The 17,197-nt window shown below is 46.4% G+C and overlaps 1 protein-coding gene across 1 annotated transcript in view; it reads right to left on the bottom strand.

Annotated features, from left to right (window-relative positions):
* Positions 1-17,197, bottom strand: part of XPO6 (exportin 6) — a 108,119-nt gene that overhangs the window by 69,521 nt on the left and 21,401 nt on the right. The window contains exon 2 of the mRNA XM_019648687.1: positions 5,673-5,763. Within this exon, the coding sequence (XP_019504232.1) occupies positions 5,673-5,763 (91 nt within the window). The remainder of the gene's footprint in view (positions 1-5,672; positions 5,764-17,197) is intronic.

The raw sequence follows: 17,197 nt of genomic DNA, 5'->3' as shown, positions 1-17,197 counted from the left end.
CAGAGCCCCAAATACTTTCTACAGTCAAGGAAATGATGAATAAGCAAAGGCAGAGAAGGCTTTCTGTTTCTGAGAGCATCAGTGCCGACTTCACCTGCCAAACAGTATGGAACCAAGACGGTGCAGAAACTGAGCTCAACTGCAGACCAGAACTCTGGGAAGGCTTGGCTATTGCATTTTGGTTTGTTTGTTTGTTTGTTTGTTTGTTTGTTTGTTTGTAAATAAATCCCTATGGGAGAAGAGCATAGAAGAACTCCCTGTACTATTTCTGCAGTGATTCTGCAAGTCTGTAATTATTAATATCTGAAAGGAAGACATTTAAATTAAGTAAGTCCTTGATAGTTCACTTCATTTGTCTTCTGCTAAAAGCAGGATGCAGGATGTAGACAGATGTATACGATCTCCTGGGCGGTAAGGAAGTGCATGAGGCTCCTCTCTTTGTGAATTAAACAGAAGCCTTTCCCAGAGGAGCTGCTCGCAGAATCACCTGTGCCGCCTGCTAGAAACCTTGCTCTTCAACATCTCAGAACTTTCATCCTCACGAACTCACTTAAACACACTGAGCTTTTCACTTATCCGTAAATATCCGCAGCTCCGTCTATCCCACATGTCCCTTCTGCTTCCTCACTTCAGGCCCCAAATTCTTTCCTAGTGACTTCCCACTTCAGCTGTCACCTCCTCTGGGAAGACTTCCTTGATGCAGCCCTCCCACCCCCAATTTAGCCAGGCTTTGTTTTTTTAAGTGTAGTTGTACCCGTACAAAATTCTATTTCTGTACTTATCCCTCAGCGCTCTAATCATGTACTGACATGCACATGTCCTCATGCAGGATTAGAAACTTCCAGAAGTTATAAACTTCTACACCTTCTAGTCACCCTTTCCCAAGCTTACATTCAATGGCTGTAAACCNCTATAATTATATATACATATAGTCACGGGACGTGGAGTAGAGTGTGGAAATGGAGTCAATGGAATTGTAATAGATAAGCATGATATCAGGGGTGGGAGGGCAGTAGATGGGGGTGGGGGATTGTTTCTGTGTGAAGGGTGAAAAGGATAACTATTGCATTGTTCTGTACACCTGAAACAATAAAAATAAAAAATATAAATAATATAAAATAAATAAAATAAAAACAGTTTGTGGGAAGATTTTAAAGAATCAAAGGAAAGTCTCACATTAAAGAAACTTACTGGCAAAAAATAAAAAATAAAAATAAACATAACTCAAGATGTATCTGTTGAACTAAAGTCAGCTACTTAGTTAAAATAAATTCATAATTCTTCTGGGGCCAAAATGGGTTCCTGAAAACTAAGGGCCTATCTTCCAGTGGCAGCTGTTCCACAGTTTTTTCTCAGTGAATCATTTCAGAGTAGATCCTGGAAGAGACATGAGCTCATCACATCCAGACGATCAGCCACCATGGTCCAGTCCTTAAGACAGAGGTCTGTGATCTTGACAACTACCGGCCCTGCAGTACAGGCTGCTGGGTGCCTTCCCACAATCTCCCCAAACAATTTGCTCTAGCTCTATTCCCGGGTGTGACCCACCTCACCCTCCCTGCTCCAACCCAAAAAGCTAACATTCCATCAGACCATGGAGAGAAAAAGGTATCCACGAGGGTCACAGAATGGGAGCTCCCATCAAACAATGGTTCCAGGAAGACGGAAGCTCCACAGCCTGACCCAGTGGCATCACCGGGTGTTTCTCAGCAGAAACAATGAGCTGTTTGCATTTTCAACCACTTCTGTAACTGCAATACTAAACTAACCACCTACCTCACTAGTTTTATGAGGATCAAATGAAGTCAGAAAAACTCAAAGGACTTATCTAATTCACAGTTATGGCTGCTGCCATTTTTATTTAGTCTTAGATACCAAATGAGAACAGACCAAAGCAAAAGGACAGAAAAGGTCAGGCCTACGTGACACCACAGATTCGTGCCCTCAAGCTGAAGGGCTCTGACCCAAACATAGCTACTGGGGCCTTTCCAACTGGATTTCCAAAGGAAACTATGTCAAGTTACAGAAGGAAAGGAGGCTGAGATCATACAGTAAGAACAGAGCTGTCAAGACAAAAAATGTGTTCAAGGCCTGCAAATGACGGAAGGACCCTGGAAAAGCCCCCCATTTGGCAAGAAGGCTGTTTCAAGCAGGTGGTGATGCCAGAGCCCACACTGCAGTGAAGTAAGGAATGAACGGCAAGTGAGGATGTGGTCATATTCCATGTAGGCTACACTGTCTAGTAATAAAGGGACCAAGGACATAAAACAAAGAACAAGCGCCGTGTGTCGGATGGAGAAGAGGCTTTGGACTGACTCGGGCAGACACTGGGGATTCAGACACCGGGGAAACATACATACCCAATGGCTGCCTGTCTTGTGCTTAGGATTCAGGGCCCAAAGCTTGAAGAACTAAGGATAGGTGGGATTAGCTCCAAACCGAGTGAGACTTTCACACACACACAGACACACACACAAATTGTACTTGCACTGTAGATAGAAAATGTGAGAGGCAAAACCACAAAGCTTCTAGAAGGAAATATCTCCATGACCTGAGGGTAGGAACAAATCTCTCGCACAGGACATATAAGAGCAATAAACACGAAGGGAAAGATTATAAAGTGGAACATTCATCAGGTAGCTCAATGAAGAGAATGTAAAATAAAAGAAAGCCACCAAACGGGAGAAGGTATTTCCAACATAAACAGCTAAGAGAACGCTCATCAGAGCACAGCAGGTCCTCAGATCATGTCGTTTCGTTCAACGTAATTTTGTTGTAACAGTGATGAGACATCCTAGGAATTTAACTCATGTGTATATCATTTACTAGTTTCATTATACATCGTTTCACTTAAAGTCACAGACCCTATCAATGAGGTTAAGTAAGGGCTTACTGTATAAAATAAGTTCTACAAATCAGTAAAGAAAAACAGCCCAATTATCTTTGACAAAATTATAAGGTATCCAAAAAGCCTAAATAGAAAATAAGTGCGCGATCTCACTAGTGATCAGGGAAATGCAAATGAAAAAATACCAGACGGCGCTACACATCCAGCAAAATGGCTAAAATCAGAGACAGTCACAGGTGTTGGTGAGGGTGGTGGGCACCCGGGATACGTACATCCTGCTCTACATCATGATCTATGCACTTTTCTATCAGTATACATACACGATTTTTTAACACTTATTATACTTATTGTTAACAATCAGGTTGATATTTTCAGACTCTGAACTTAGAAATGGTGATTTCCCTCTGTTAGCACAACTATGAAGAGCAATTGGGGGCCCGTAGGAAGCCCACAGGGGAAGTATGAGCACGAGACTGTGGATTCCCAGGAACCATCACCTACTTGTCTTCGGACATCAGGGAGCAACAGGCACACAGCTGTAAGTCTGTGGGTTGCCTGGCTGAACTCCCCACGAGCTACCTGGCTTCCCTCGACAGCAAACTGAAATCCTTGGGCAGGATGATGAGTTAAACTTGGCTCAGGATATACTCCTGCAGAGCTATTTATGTATCTATCGGAAATAAACCAAACAGAAAGAGTTAGAATCTGCAAAGCAGAGATGCTTTTCACGACACCTGTCTTGACTCTATCTGCTCCTTGACTGCACTGCTCAGGGCTTGGCAGTTCAGGGACCCACACAGCTGACTCGTTTATTAAGGAGCCACTAAGTCAGCCGAGACCCATAATCACCTAATAGAGTCTAAGGAACACGTGAAAGAGGAGGAGGGTCACATAATTTGAAACCTTCTTTGACTCTTCCCCGATCCTCTGTGCCCATAACAAATGTCACCAGGCCTGAGGCTTGCTTTACAAGGTTTCTTAGATTTATACCTTTTCCCTCACATAACTTCTGCCAGGCCCTAATCACCTCCTGCCCAGCTTACTAAATATTATTTCTTTTACTTGGTCATCTTGATTTCAGCTTTCCCCATGCCAATCCAATCTGTACTTCACCACCACATAAACTCTCCTAAATATACACTTTATGCCACAATTATTCTCAGCCTGCCTTTAACAAGCCTTGAAATCTGGACCCACTGAGAATCTCAGCTATTCATTCAACAAACAAATAAGCTCAATACTCACTAAGTAACTGATACTGTATTTAGCCCGAGATACAAAAAGGAGTAAGAGTAAGACTGTCCTTGACTTCAAAGAACCAAAGGTGGCCCGAGGTGGGGGGAAAAGGGNATGATAATACCAACATGGGCCAGTGAAGCAACGTCCTCCACAACTAGACTGAAGAACAAAAGGACAGCAACTTGTCTGTTCCCCTTCCCCTGATTCTGTTCCCCAATTCCCCAATAAAAATCTTTAAAAACAAAACAAAACTGAACTTTACAGAAATTAGTGTTAGAATATAGTGGATTGATGTAAGGGAAAGCTCTTTCACCTTCTTTGGTAAAAATCACGGGTGATATTCTTACTAGAAGATGCTCTGGTAGCACAACACTAATGAGGAATCACTCTGGGGGCGGGAGGAGAGACAGAGCGCTGAGAAATAAGAGAGCCTAGGGAAGGAAGCAGAGGGGACCCTCTAAGCCGAATGCCTCGTCACCCACTGGGCTCCGCTTCTGTCAGCACCCTGTTTACACGCTCTGGTTCTCTGCAGGGCACCCCCTCGGAAAAGAGGGGCACGTACAGGGCAAGCCCCAAAGAGACCACCAAGTTTCAAATGAGGAGACAAGGAGTTAGCATCTGCCAGGAGCTGGTACGATGATGGTCAGAGGAGCTGGGGGAAATGGGCCATAGCTGAAGGGCTACTGGCCACCTGGACAGCAAGCCTCCATCAAACTCTGGACCAAAGGCAGGAATCAGCCCTGACACTTAACTGGTTAGAGAAACCAGTGAGGCAGAGAAATAGGCCTCGGCAGAATCCAAACAGAAAAAGGCCTCCTAGGAAGTGAGAGCAGTGAGTGTGAGGTCAGCACAGGCATCTGAGGGGAAAGCCTTCAGGTTTGAAGAAAGGAAAACGTTTTTCATTTTCAAATGTAGGGGTTAAGTGAGGGCTCAGAGGGAAAAGGGTTATTCTAGGCCCACAGGGCCACATGTCCCTGAGGCAGAGAGCTGACACCTGAATCCACTGTCTAGTTCACACATGCTTTAATGAATATTGTTCATGTCAATGAATAGAAAACTCAGAGGTTCTCGAAGGTGCTGAGGTTCTCAGGAGACCTGAGTGATGACACCTATGCCTCTCTGAATGGGCGAGGTAACAATGGAGACCAGGAAAAAGAAGCGAGAAGCCCCCAAAGGTAACAATGGTTAAAGGCCCTCTAGGCACTAGATAGGGCTCAACTTGGACATCTACACACCAAAATCATGTTTGTTTTGACACTTTGATGAATTTCTTTAAAGTAACAGTCTTAGTTGCAGTCTTAGAAAGTTCAACACTGCGGAAATGAACAAGGCAGGGGAGGGCTTTCCCCCGCTTCACCGAAGGAAAGAAAGTCCGTCACCATGGAGGACAATAGGCTCCACGGGCGACAGCCCTCCCGGCTAGACGTGCAGACCTCACCAGCCACCAAGCAGCAGAACCAGAGCAAAAGGAGCAAGAATTCCAGGAGAAACACGCAGGCCTAACCAGCCGAAGCTACCAGCTCCTTCCTCCCCACGGGGGCCTTTCTGTCATAAAGGACTCTTCACTACTCAGTGCGGCACTTACCTATCTCACGTTTTCTTTCATTGGTTGTACAGTCATGAAAAAACTCCGTCATCAGACTTTCCAATGCCCTGAGGGAGGCTTCTTCAGATGCCTAACAAAGGAATTTGGAGAAAAAAACAAATCAGTAAAACTGTATCTTCAGTTCCGCTGTTCCTCGGTTCCTTCCAGGTCACATGCAGCAGCACAGTAATTTACTTCCTCAAAGCATCCTGGTTCAATATTCTTCAGACACATGGTGGAAGCCAGAAACGCAAAGGGAATTTCCCAACTGGCTCGAAACCCAAAGTTTGAGTATACACTATAAATTCATGCTACTGTGAAATCGATTTTCAGTTATTTATGCTAAGGAAAAGGGAGCAAATAATTCAAATTTAATTCTGGAAACACACTGAATGCAAATTAACAGTCCCTGGCCCTGGCTGAACAGGCAACGTGAGGACATTAGGGAAAAGGTTGGGGTTCCCTACAGACCTGCTGTTACAACACATTTGCCCCGGGTCTGAATAATCGGCCATATTTTGATTCAGAGCCATTGCAGTCAAGCTGCGTGTGGATTCTCGGGGTTTTCTGAAGGTGCTTCAGGAACCGTGTGTCCAGCCAACTCTCCACCTCACGTAAGCAGCCAACAGAGACCAAGGTGCAGCCAAGAGCCACGCTGAGCAGGGACTAAGAACTAGGCAGCACCCCCAATCCCAGGCCCACACACAGCCAGACTCTCAACAGAGCAGTTCAGAGAATTATGAGAAGCGAGGGGCCTTCAATGCTCTTCCGTCCCTCTCTACCCGGAGCCCCAAACCCACTTCCTCTTCTCTCCCTGAAGTAGTGATGAGCTGGAGCCAGCATCCCTCCACACAAGCCAACTGTGAGCCCGGCTGGATGCCCTCTGCCCTCACTGGCATGAACCTACCCGGAGACAACCCAAAGCCAACAGTGGCTCTGATTTCTTAATTCCCTTCTTCCCACTCACCTCCCCTCCTCCCTTCCCCATAGCCTCTCAGTGCCCCCAGAGTGAGAGCTAACTACAAGAACTGTATTTTAAAACAAGTCCATGTTCAAATGTGTTACGGAGCAAACTGTACTACTGCCGGAAGCTGACGTGGTCACTGGCTTTGAAGGAGACGGAAGAACTCAGAGCCGTCTCCGGAGAAACCAGCACGTCTGAGGACGGAATTGGAACTATGGAGGCTGTCGGGCTGACACCAGCCCACCCACACCAGCAGCTCAGGCCAACAACATGGCACACGGGGGCCAGCCACACTCAGGAGTGCCAGCCCACTGTCCCCACCATGCTGCAGTCGTGGCATGATGGCTGTGCGATGACAACTGAACTCGGAAGTGCTGAGGGATGAATCATTTGTACAAGTTTCAGCACTTTGAGTGTGAGGAACTTTCTTGAGTTTTGTATTTATGATAAAGATCTGCCTTCTGCTCCTTTTCTGAACCAATCCACCAGCTTGACTGAAAAATATCCTAGGATTGCAAGCTGTAAAAACTAGCAATTTTTTCAAATACAGAAATAACTAGACTGTGGGACTAAAATAAGACTGTAATATTTTTTATAACCCATTTCAAGTTTCTGTGATCAAAACAGCCTCGCTCTTCTCACTGACTGACTTTCTGAGTAAATGCTATAAATTCAAATTTCTAAAACGAATTGATATAAAAAGACTACTTTGGTCTGTTTCATAAAATCACCTTGATGTAGCATTTCTTTTGAGAAAAAGGATTTGCTGTTTAAAAACAGTTTGTGGGAATAAATGAGAAATGTAAACAGAAATAGTCTCAGAGACACAGAGGAAAAACTGAAGGTTGCTAGTTGGGAGCGGGTGAGGATGAAGGANATTTCCAAATAGTAAACTTAGTTAACTATTTGTCCAGTTGGTAGAAAGTCATAATGAATAATCCCTCTGATATCAAAAAAGGTTAGCAACATCGTTGCAACACGTTCGCAAACTTAATTGTCAAACCTCATATATGCAACTATGTCCAATATAAATGAAATGTTTTACAAAGGCACAAAACAGTGTGACAGTGTGTATAGATAGTATGCTACCCATTTACAGAGAGAGTGGGGAATATGAAAAAACATATCTATACTATACATACACAGACACATACTTTTTTTCTAAACTGGTAATGATAGTTGCCTCTAAGGAAGGGAATGGGGTTCTGGAAATGGGAATGGAAAAAGGCTTGCACTTTGAACATTCTCTGTATCATTTAAATTCTGTACAATATTCATTTGTTTTTAAAAATGAGAGAGAAAAGAGCCATTACCTGCTACCATGCAGGTTTCCATGGTAGCCTGGAAGCACCCAGGCAAACTACTTCCTGGCCATCTCTACATTCCCAGGATTCAGCACACAGTAGGCACTTAATATATGTGTGCTGCAGGAATTAACTCTTTCTCTGATACTAAGTGAAGCTGTAAACTAGTTACTCAATGGTGATAACTTAAAAAAGCTACCACTTACTGGGTAACACCAGGACCTGTCGTAGGGACCTGACATCATTAATTTCTTTCATCCTCCCAACAAACCCATTGCACAGATGAGGAAACTGAGGTCCAGAGAGATGAAGTCATCTGTCCCCAGTCACACACCTGGGTAAGTGGTAGAGCCAGAATTGAAATGCATGTCAAAAACCCTGCTCTTACACACGAGGTTATACTATTCCTCACATACCTAGGAATGTAATGAAATCACCAAACACTGAAGTACACTCCCCACTGAATACTTGCTACAAACATCTCCTGTCCCTAAACTGCTTCATCATAAAAACTGTTGAAACAAAATGAGTTAGGCCACTGCCTACGTGGGGCCTGAGGAATCACTGTAATACAGTATTATAAGCCATTGTAAATACGGTTTATATGAAATATCCAGAATAAGCATAACCATAGACAGAAAGCAGATACGTGGTTGCTGGGGGGGGCGGGGGGAGGGTTAATGGGTAAGGAGGTTCCTTTGGAGTGATGAAAAAGCTCTAGAACTATAGAGTGGAAACGACTGCACAGCATGGTGAATGTACTTTAATGTCACTGAATTGTACACTTTAAAATGGTAAATTTTATGTTATGTGTATTGTATCAAGATTAAAAAAATCACCAACTTAAGGCTGGAAAAAAAATATATGTTAAGGCATCATTTCTTTTTTTTCTTTTTTTTTTTAAGATTTTTTTATTGGGGAATTGGGGGATGGGAACAGTGCTGGAGAACTGGGGGAAGGGGAACAGACAAGTTGCTGTCCTTTTGTTCTTCAGTCTGGTTGTGGAGGACATCACTTCACTGGCCCAAGTTAGCACCATCATTGCGCTCTTCCCGGCTGAGGTAGATCAGTCGCCCGCTTCTGGACGGCCGCTCACTGCGGCTGCTGGCCGCTCATGCTGGCTGCTGGCTACACACGGTAGCCCATGGCAACCTACTGCAGCAGGGGCTGCAGCCCACGCCATCGCCGGCGACTCATGGCAGCCCAGCTCCAGGTTGAGCTGTTGTTCAGCATCTTAGCGGTAGAGGGCAGTGTCACTGGCCCTCATATGTGGGATCTGAACCAGGGCTCTCTGGCGTCCCAAGCCAGCTCTCAACCAACGCNGTCTGAAGGCTCCCGGTCTCGGAAGCCAGTTTCGTCCTGCTTTGCTCCTGGGTGTGGAGTGCACACACAGCTCGGAGTGCACACACAGCTCACCCTGAGGGGGTGTCTCACTCCAGACCCCTTCTCTGTTCTCATCCTTAAGTCTGTCCCGTAACCAGCACTGCACAGTTCTGCCCGTGGCACGGTTCTCGGCCCATCTCAGAATGGCACAGTTAAAGAGCACAGGCTCTGGTGTCGGGTTCCCTGGGTTCGAATCAAAACGCACCTCCACCTCGGCCTAGTTATTTAATCTGTCACTCTTCTTCCTCTGGAGACAAAGGGGGATAACAGAGAACCTAACACGTGGGGTGGCTCTGGGGCTCAAACAAAATGATCAATGTACAGCACACAGTAACCATAATGCCAGAAATAAAGGAAGGGCTGGGCGTCCTATCTGCACCTGGTAACACTCCACAGACACTAGGTCTCCCTCCCAAACCAGAACATCAACCATCCGGGAAGGGACTCTGCCTAATAGCTTTGTATTTTCTGTAACATCCAGTACAGCCTGCTGCTCAAATATGTTACAGGCCAAATTCAGGAGAGCGAAAGGAACCAGTGGACTATTACAATAGAATCACTTTTAGTTCCTCAGGATACTAGTAATTCCTCTAAATTCAAGACACACATGACTGTTAAACTTTCCCCTTTATGGACTCTGATCATAATGACCTTTGCTCAGAAGCACTCAGTGAATGTGCTCTGAAAACCAGAAGGCTGCTAATAATTTATCTAAAAAAAACACTGAGACTAAAGGTGGATAACATGGTGCTTTCTCCCTTAACATAAGGCACCTAGATGACCATTTTCTCAAACCCTGATGAACTCTGTAATGTTTTATCTAATTGGCTCTACAACATCCCCCTCTGAAGCGTAACCTTTCACAAGATTGGTATTGGGAGAAAAAAAATGGCTCTTGTTTTTAATCAGAAAACTTTAATCAAGCTTTCTGCCACCCTTTCCAAGAGCCACACTCCACAGACCCTACACGGAGGTGAGTTGCATGGGCCTCCTGATTTCAGGTTCATGGCCTCCGTGATAGCAAACCGAATAAAATAGGGACTAGCACCCCAGAGTCCCATTCAAATATTCCTGTGGCATCTCTAGAACAATTTTACTACTCTATTGACTTGGATATGAAGAAGGGTTCTGAGAAAAGTGATTCTATACTAGCTGCTGATCAGGGTTTTAACAAGTACATAAAACATACCATGAGTTACAACAGATGCCACCAGCAAAAAACTTCAGCCTCATACAACTCTCTGGAAGCTAATGGGAGGGGTTATCATGGATGTCTGACCTCTCAGAACACCTCTTTCTTCCATACCTTCACCTATGCAGGAAAATACCTCCTTGGCCTCTCGGCCTTCATATGAGATGACTATTCCTTAAGTAACACACAGTGGGAATGGGTGTGACATCCACCCGGCCCCTCCTGGAGTCAGCTCAGACACCAGGAAGCAGGGAAGCCCACCCCGGTGCCTATCTTCCCTGTCACTGCTCTTGTGTCTCCCAACTGCAGACATTGTCCTTTTAAAAACCCAAACCAAATCCATCATAATGACGTACACATCTCACTTGAGTTCTCTAAAAGCAAACTGGTAAAACCAGCTAAATCTTCAATCTAACACCCAGGAGTACAGTCACTGAAACCCCGAGGCGCCGACCGCCTCACTCAAAGGTGCACGGCTACTAAGTGGCAGGCAGGTCCCCCCTCAGTCCCATCCCCACCCAGGTCAACCCCGTCCCTCAGCCTACTCATGACAGAGGCAGAGGCAGGTTAAGCGGAGGGGAAAGTATACACAGCTGACCCTTGAACCATGTGGAGGTGAAGGGTCAACCCCCCACACATTCAAAAATCCACACATAACTTTTGACTCCCCCAAAACTTAACTACTAGTAGCCTCCTGTTGACCAGAAGCCTGACCAATAACAAAGCTGATTTTTCTGATAATTCTAGGCGATGTGGTTGGTCTGAGCTTTTTCAATTGTCGCAAATCTCCAAAAAAAAAGTTCCAATATACTTATTGACAAAAAACCTGTGTATAACTGAACCCATGTCCAAACCTGTGTTGTTCAAGGGTCAACTGTACGCTGAAGTTATGAACTCTAAAAAGCATGTACAAAAGTGGATGGAAAACAATGTCTTCTACTGAAGGAAGGGAACTGAGACCGGGCCCAGGTGGGTGCATTTATCGCAACTCACAAACGCGCCTCTGGATCAAACTTCTGAAGTCATGTGCTGGCCTCAGAGGCCCCTCACTGCCCTGCCTGCAGCCTAAATCTGAGCAATGCTGACCCTTTGGGACTAACTGCAGACGCAACTTGGCATAGTACCGTCATGAGATACTTAACATTTGATTAAAGCACATACTCTGGCCGCACCCAAACATAAGGCAAGTCATTAAAAGGCCCTTTTAGGCTTCAGGCTCAGCTACCGTCAAGCTGACCACTGGGCGAAATGTCCACCCAGAATTCCTCGGCTCTGCACAAAGTGCCCAGTCAGAGTCTCGGGCTCCTCCATGATCACAGGGATCTGTCTACTGCTGAGGACCATACGTTAGACACAGGATGACCGCCAGGCGTCTGGGCCAGAAAGCCCACTGGTTTCACTGTGGAGATGATAAGGTCCAGGCAGCATATTCTGTCCCCGTGGGAACCAATCAGAGGAAACATCTTGTACACAGAGGACACGCACCACCAGCCAGTACATAAAAACAGGCAGCACCAATTAGCTACCAATGGACAGGTGCACTGGGTTCAAAAATTTAAAACAACAAATCTAGAGTCATAACAAGTAAATACTATGCCTGATTCTCGACTAGATCCTGGACTTGATGGGGGAAATGCTAAAAGGACATAATTGGGCAAACTGACAAAATCAGAATACCGACTGTAGATCAGGCAAAAGCACTGAATCTGCATCAGCGTTAAATTAACTGAAGTTGATAACTACCTGTGGTTATGTAGCGACTATCCCTATTAGGCAACACACTACACAGGGGTTATGGCCCAAGATGCAGACAACTTACTCTCAAGGAGTTCAGGAAAAAAATACCGTGACTATATGTCTAGATGTATATATATATATATATATGCATGTGCATATACAGCTGGCTCCAACAACAGGGATTTCAAACACACAGGTCCACTTCTATGCAGACCTTTTTCAGTAAATACACAGTCCGCCCTCCATGGCCCTGATTTCGTTTCTGCGGATTCAATCACCTCAGATTGGAATCGCTGGGAGTCCGGGGATGCAAAGGGCTGGCTTATGCTTGTTCTTTGCACCCTTTCATAAGGGATGCGAGCATCCCCGGGTTGTGGTATCTGCGGGGGTCCTGGAACCAGTTTCCACTGTTACCAAAGGATGACTGGGTTTTGAGGGAATCAAGTCGTATGCAGATTTTCAACTGCGTGAGGTCAGCACCCCTAAGCCCTGCATTGTTCCAGGGTCAACAGTATATCATACACAGAAAAAGTCCAAATAAAGCAAACGGCAAGATGTTAACAACAGGTGTGTTTGGGTAAAGGTATGAGTGTTCTTTGCACTGCTCCTCCGTTGCCATCTTTCCGTCAATTTGAAATTATTTCCAAATAAAAGGTGTTTTAAAATGTCACCTGGGGGACTGGTACCCTCCACCTTGCTCCAACTCTTCTAAACCAGTTGGGCAAAGAGAAAAGAGAAGTGAGGAACTAAGGAGGAGGAGGTTACTTTATTCTCTCAAATGCCAGGTTTATTGTCACACATTGTTTTTTTAAAATGATATTAATTAGCCCAGACACTAAAAATTTTGCATCTGCTGCTTGGGCAACAACTACATCTCACTAGGAGCTGAAGACATATAATAATATACTTATATCTTTATATGCCAGTCAGAAGGCTTTAATTAGACGACCAGAAAAAAGCAAATGAGAAAATAGTTCTGTAAGAAACTGTCTAAAATAAATAAGTAATGTAGCCAAGAACAGGCTCTCTTCACAATCCCATCTGCTTCTCTTTCCCAGGTACATATCCCAGGAGGAGGAAATGTTTTATCTGCATGCCTCATCAATTACACTCTCAAGATACCCACTGAGCACATTAACACAAGGCAGGCTACCAGAAATCCTAGACCAGGATCACAGAATCTTTGGAAATAAACTCCAGAGAACAGCAAGTCCAACCTCATTTCACAGATGAGGAAAATGAAGCTCAGAGAGGGTATGTTGGCCCGAGTTGAGCAGCTCTTGGTCTAGTCACCAGCAGGGCCACCAGAGCCCTGTCCCAGCCACAGCTCCTCTGCCCCCCAGAGCAGCACAGAAGTTCCGCGCCAAGGGCTGCAGGGCGAGGAATGAGCTGGCATTACCTCGCATGGGATGAAATCAGGCAGCCAACGAGTGTGAAGCTGGTGAACCCCTGTACGTGCATGCTGCAAATCTAAAGTCACAATCAACACTCCAGCTCACATGTACATCATGTCATGTCAGCTGCCACTACCACAGGCAACTGTTTCAGACAAGTCCCTTGTAAAACCCACACCACCTTCATCCTCAATTACTCCCGGACAGAACTGGCACTTTAAATGAGTTAAAATAGCATGTACTTGATTTTGGCATGAATCTCCAGACTGCAGTGCAAACCGCTAGGATATGGGGGAGAAGAATCACTTCCTGTCTCCCCCCAGGTTCTATCCAGTGGCCACACAGTCTCCAGAAACTGAGTGCAGGTCAAAGTCTAACGTCCTCTTCATGGCTGGCAAAGCTGTGATGCCTCCTCTGTCCCCTCCTGAAATGACATTCCCACCCAGGCCTAGGACAATAGGAAGGCAGGACAGAGAAGCCAAGCTTCTCCTGAGGGTCAGCAGGTGACAGTACAAGCACACTGCCAGGCACTGCTCTGCAGCAGTGACCCTGCACCTGGCACAGGTGGACAGGCCAATGGTGGGAGGCTCTTCCCAGGGCCCCCTCATAAATAAACAGGAGGGAAGTCACTCCTGTGGGAAGGGAGAGTTGAGAGGGGGTAGACACAGCCCAGGAGAATGTGCGCCCAGACTGCTCTCTCCTGGGATCCAGATGACAAGCCCCTGAATGCGAGCCAAGGCAAGAATGAGGGGGCACAGAAAGGTGCCCTCTGCACAAGCAACGAGGGAACGAACAGGCTCATGGGACTCAGTGCCACCTCTGAGAGGCACATAGCCACGCATGGCAGGCAGAGAAAATGACAGGCTCCAGCCAGTCCTAGTGCCACGGAGTCTGTGTGACTCTGGGCAGATCCTGCGAGCTCTTGAACATCCTGGTTACGAAATGCAGCCAGGTGTGTCCTGCATGCTAATTACAATGCACCATGCAAATGCCGGCTAATAGTCATCCTTCCTCACATCATCCATACTCACAACAAATTTCTCAAACCCAAACTCCACGTGTACATGTTTTTATTAAGGCAAAGTCCCCCTTGGGCCGGCAGAGTGGCCATTGGTTAAGAGCTGGCTTGGGACGCCAGAGAGCCCCAGTTCGGATCCCACATATGAGGGCCAGTGACACTGCACTCTACAGCTAACATGCTGAACAGCTCAACCTGGAGCTGGGCTGCCGTGAGTCGCCCGCGAGGGGCATGTAGGCTGCAGTGGGTTGCCATGGGCTACTGTGTATAGCCAGCAGCCAGTGTGAGTGCTGTCCAGAAGCCAGCGACTGATTTGCCTCGCCCGGGAAGAGCGCAATGATAGTGCCAACTTGGGCCAGTGAAGCAACATCCTCCACAACTAGACTGAAGAACAAAAGGACAGCAACTTGTCTGTTCCCCTTCCCCCAATTCCGCAATAAAAATAAAAAAAAATAAAAAAAGTCCCCTAAGCTGTCAGTAGCATGTAGCTCTCAATACACCCAGTACCACCACGCTTGAATTCTCTGTTCACGCTCAGTCACATTACTCGGAGTCTCTCAGGTATCACCACCAACAGCCAAGGATCCTTTTGTGTCCCCACTATACCCGAGAAGAGCCGTTGCCGGGGACTGCGGGGGCGGGGACTGGGAGGGTGGAGACTTTGAAGGCGGGGACTGTAGGGGCGGGGACTATGGGGGCGGGTACTTTGAGAGCGCACATTACGGCAGGAAGCCAGCCGGTGCTGCAGCAGAGATCTGTGTGCAGTAGGAAGTGACTCTTCCTGGCTGCGGGTTCTGAATGCTCCTCCCACCCCCACAGATGACTATAGGCCACAGAGGAAGAAGACACCGCAGCTGGGCGAGTGTCCTGGGTCTACACAGCACTCCCAGCAGATGCAATTTTAAGTCTTACTGCCAACAGTATGCCTGGTAATAATCAAAACTATGATTTTTAAAAGCTGTGACTTTTACACTATGGAAACCTATATTGTAATATTGAAACTACACAGGATTCCCTTCCTCCATCCCCCTGCAGGTTCCCTGCCTTAGAAAGGCAGAAAAGCAGCAATTTGTTTGTTGGTTTGCGGGGCGGGAGGGGGGGGGGTGCACAGTTGAAAAGAAGGGGTACTTAGCTCCCGTCTAGCTCCACAGCCCTACCAGGAAGGTGGCCTTGCTCACAGGTCCGCACATATAGGGCTGGCTTCCTACACGCAGCTTTTGGTCAGCCTCCCATGCCCACACAACAAGCTTGAGAGGGGAGCATGTCTCACCGTCCCCACAGCTCTCAACGACCCTGCTAGAATCCAGGGACAATACCCTGGGACTGTGACAACGTGCTGCTTTGGATTCACTCTGAAACCCAGCTCTGCCCCTTCCCGATGGGCAACAGCACAAAGCCAAGGCCTAGAAATTCCAAGCCATTCGACCTGTGTCCGTCCACTGCACGGGTGGTTGGCTGCTCCCTATGCTGGGTGTGCCTTACCATGAAGTGTCTGTCCGATGTAACTGGGAAGGGTGTGGTCGCTACAGTCAGCCCAGATCTGCATCTCATTTCTGACTTCGCCACTTTGCATTTTCATGACCTTGAGCAAATGACTTAACCTCTCTGAGCCTCAAAGTTCTGCACTTGCAAAATGGGCTTACAACAACACTACCCCTCACCGCGTGGCTGTGAGAAGTAAACATAATATAGCTAAATCCCTTGGCACCCATAATCATAAATAAGCAAAACAATTTCACTATGTATTTCACTGGTGAGTCACTAAGCTTTAAAAAAAGGAAGAAACCAAATAAACAAAATTCCCACATAACAAGTCAACTAAATGTTCAAAAAAAAATCCCAAGAATGTCAACTGTCTTCTCTTTCATTTTCATACAGATCACCAACCAGCCCAGCACTGTGAAAAATGTAAGAAGGGCACCACACATCTTCCAGGCTTCTGTGTTTGGGATAACATGGGTTGGGGATTACTAGGTCCAGGATTCTGGCAGGAAAAGCTTTTTTTTTTTAGAAAGAAATATCACATAGAACCCCAATATATAAAACATACTCTGAGACTCTGCTTACTTAGTGGGGGAGGGGGAGGGAGACCCAGAGGCCTTTATACTCCAAATTAGCACTTGAGACTCCACCAAGAAACCCTGTGGGCCTACAGAGCACACAAGCCCCTGCACTAAGATACTGCTGCCCTAAAGCCCTCCAGCTTTACGATCTGGGTTCTACCAAGTCCAGCAAGTTGTCTGCAGGTAACAAACAGTTGCTGAAAGACTCGTTTGTAAATTCTCTCTCAGGTATCTTTCAGCTGCAAGCCCCTCACCACCGCCCAGGGTCTTTACCACCTGATATTGGAGGAGGGGGGGGATCAAACCACTGCACCGCAGGCCCTGGCCTGCCCCCTGAGCTTCCCTGTCCCACACTCCCTCATCCAGTCTCCCTCCCCATCCTAGGCCTCAGCCAGACCCAATGTCTCACCTTTCCTCCACATAACCTTTCCATGTCTTCATACGCCATTTCCTCTATCTAGGATGTTCTG

The sequence above is a fragment of the Hipposideros armiger genome, unplaced genomic scaffold (genome assembly GCF_001890085.2).
Source record: "Hipposideros armiger isolate ML-2016 unplaced genomic scaffold, ASM189008v1 scaffold_126, whole genome shotgun sequence".
NCBI lineage: Eukaryota > Metazoa > Chordata > Mammalia > Chiroptera > Hipposideridae > Hipposideros > Hipposideros armiger.
This window is presented reverse-complemented; position numbering and strand designations above follow the sequence as displayed.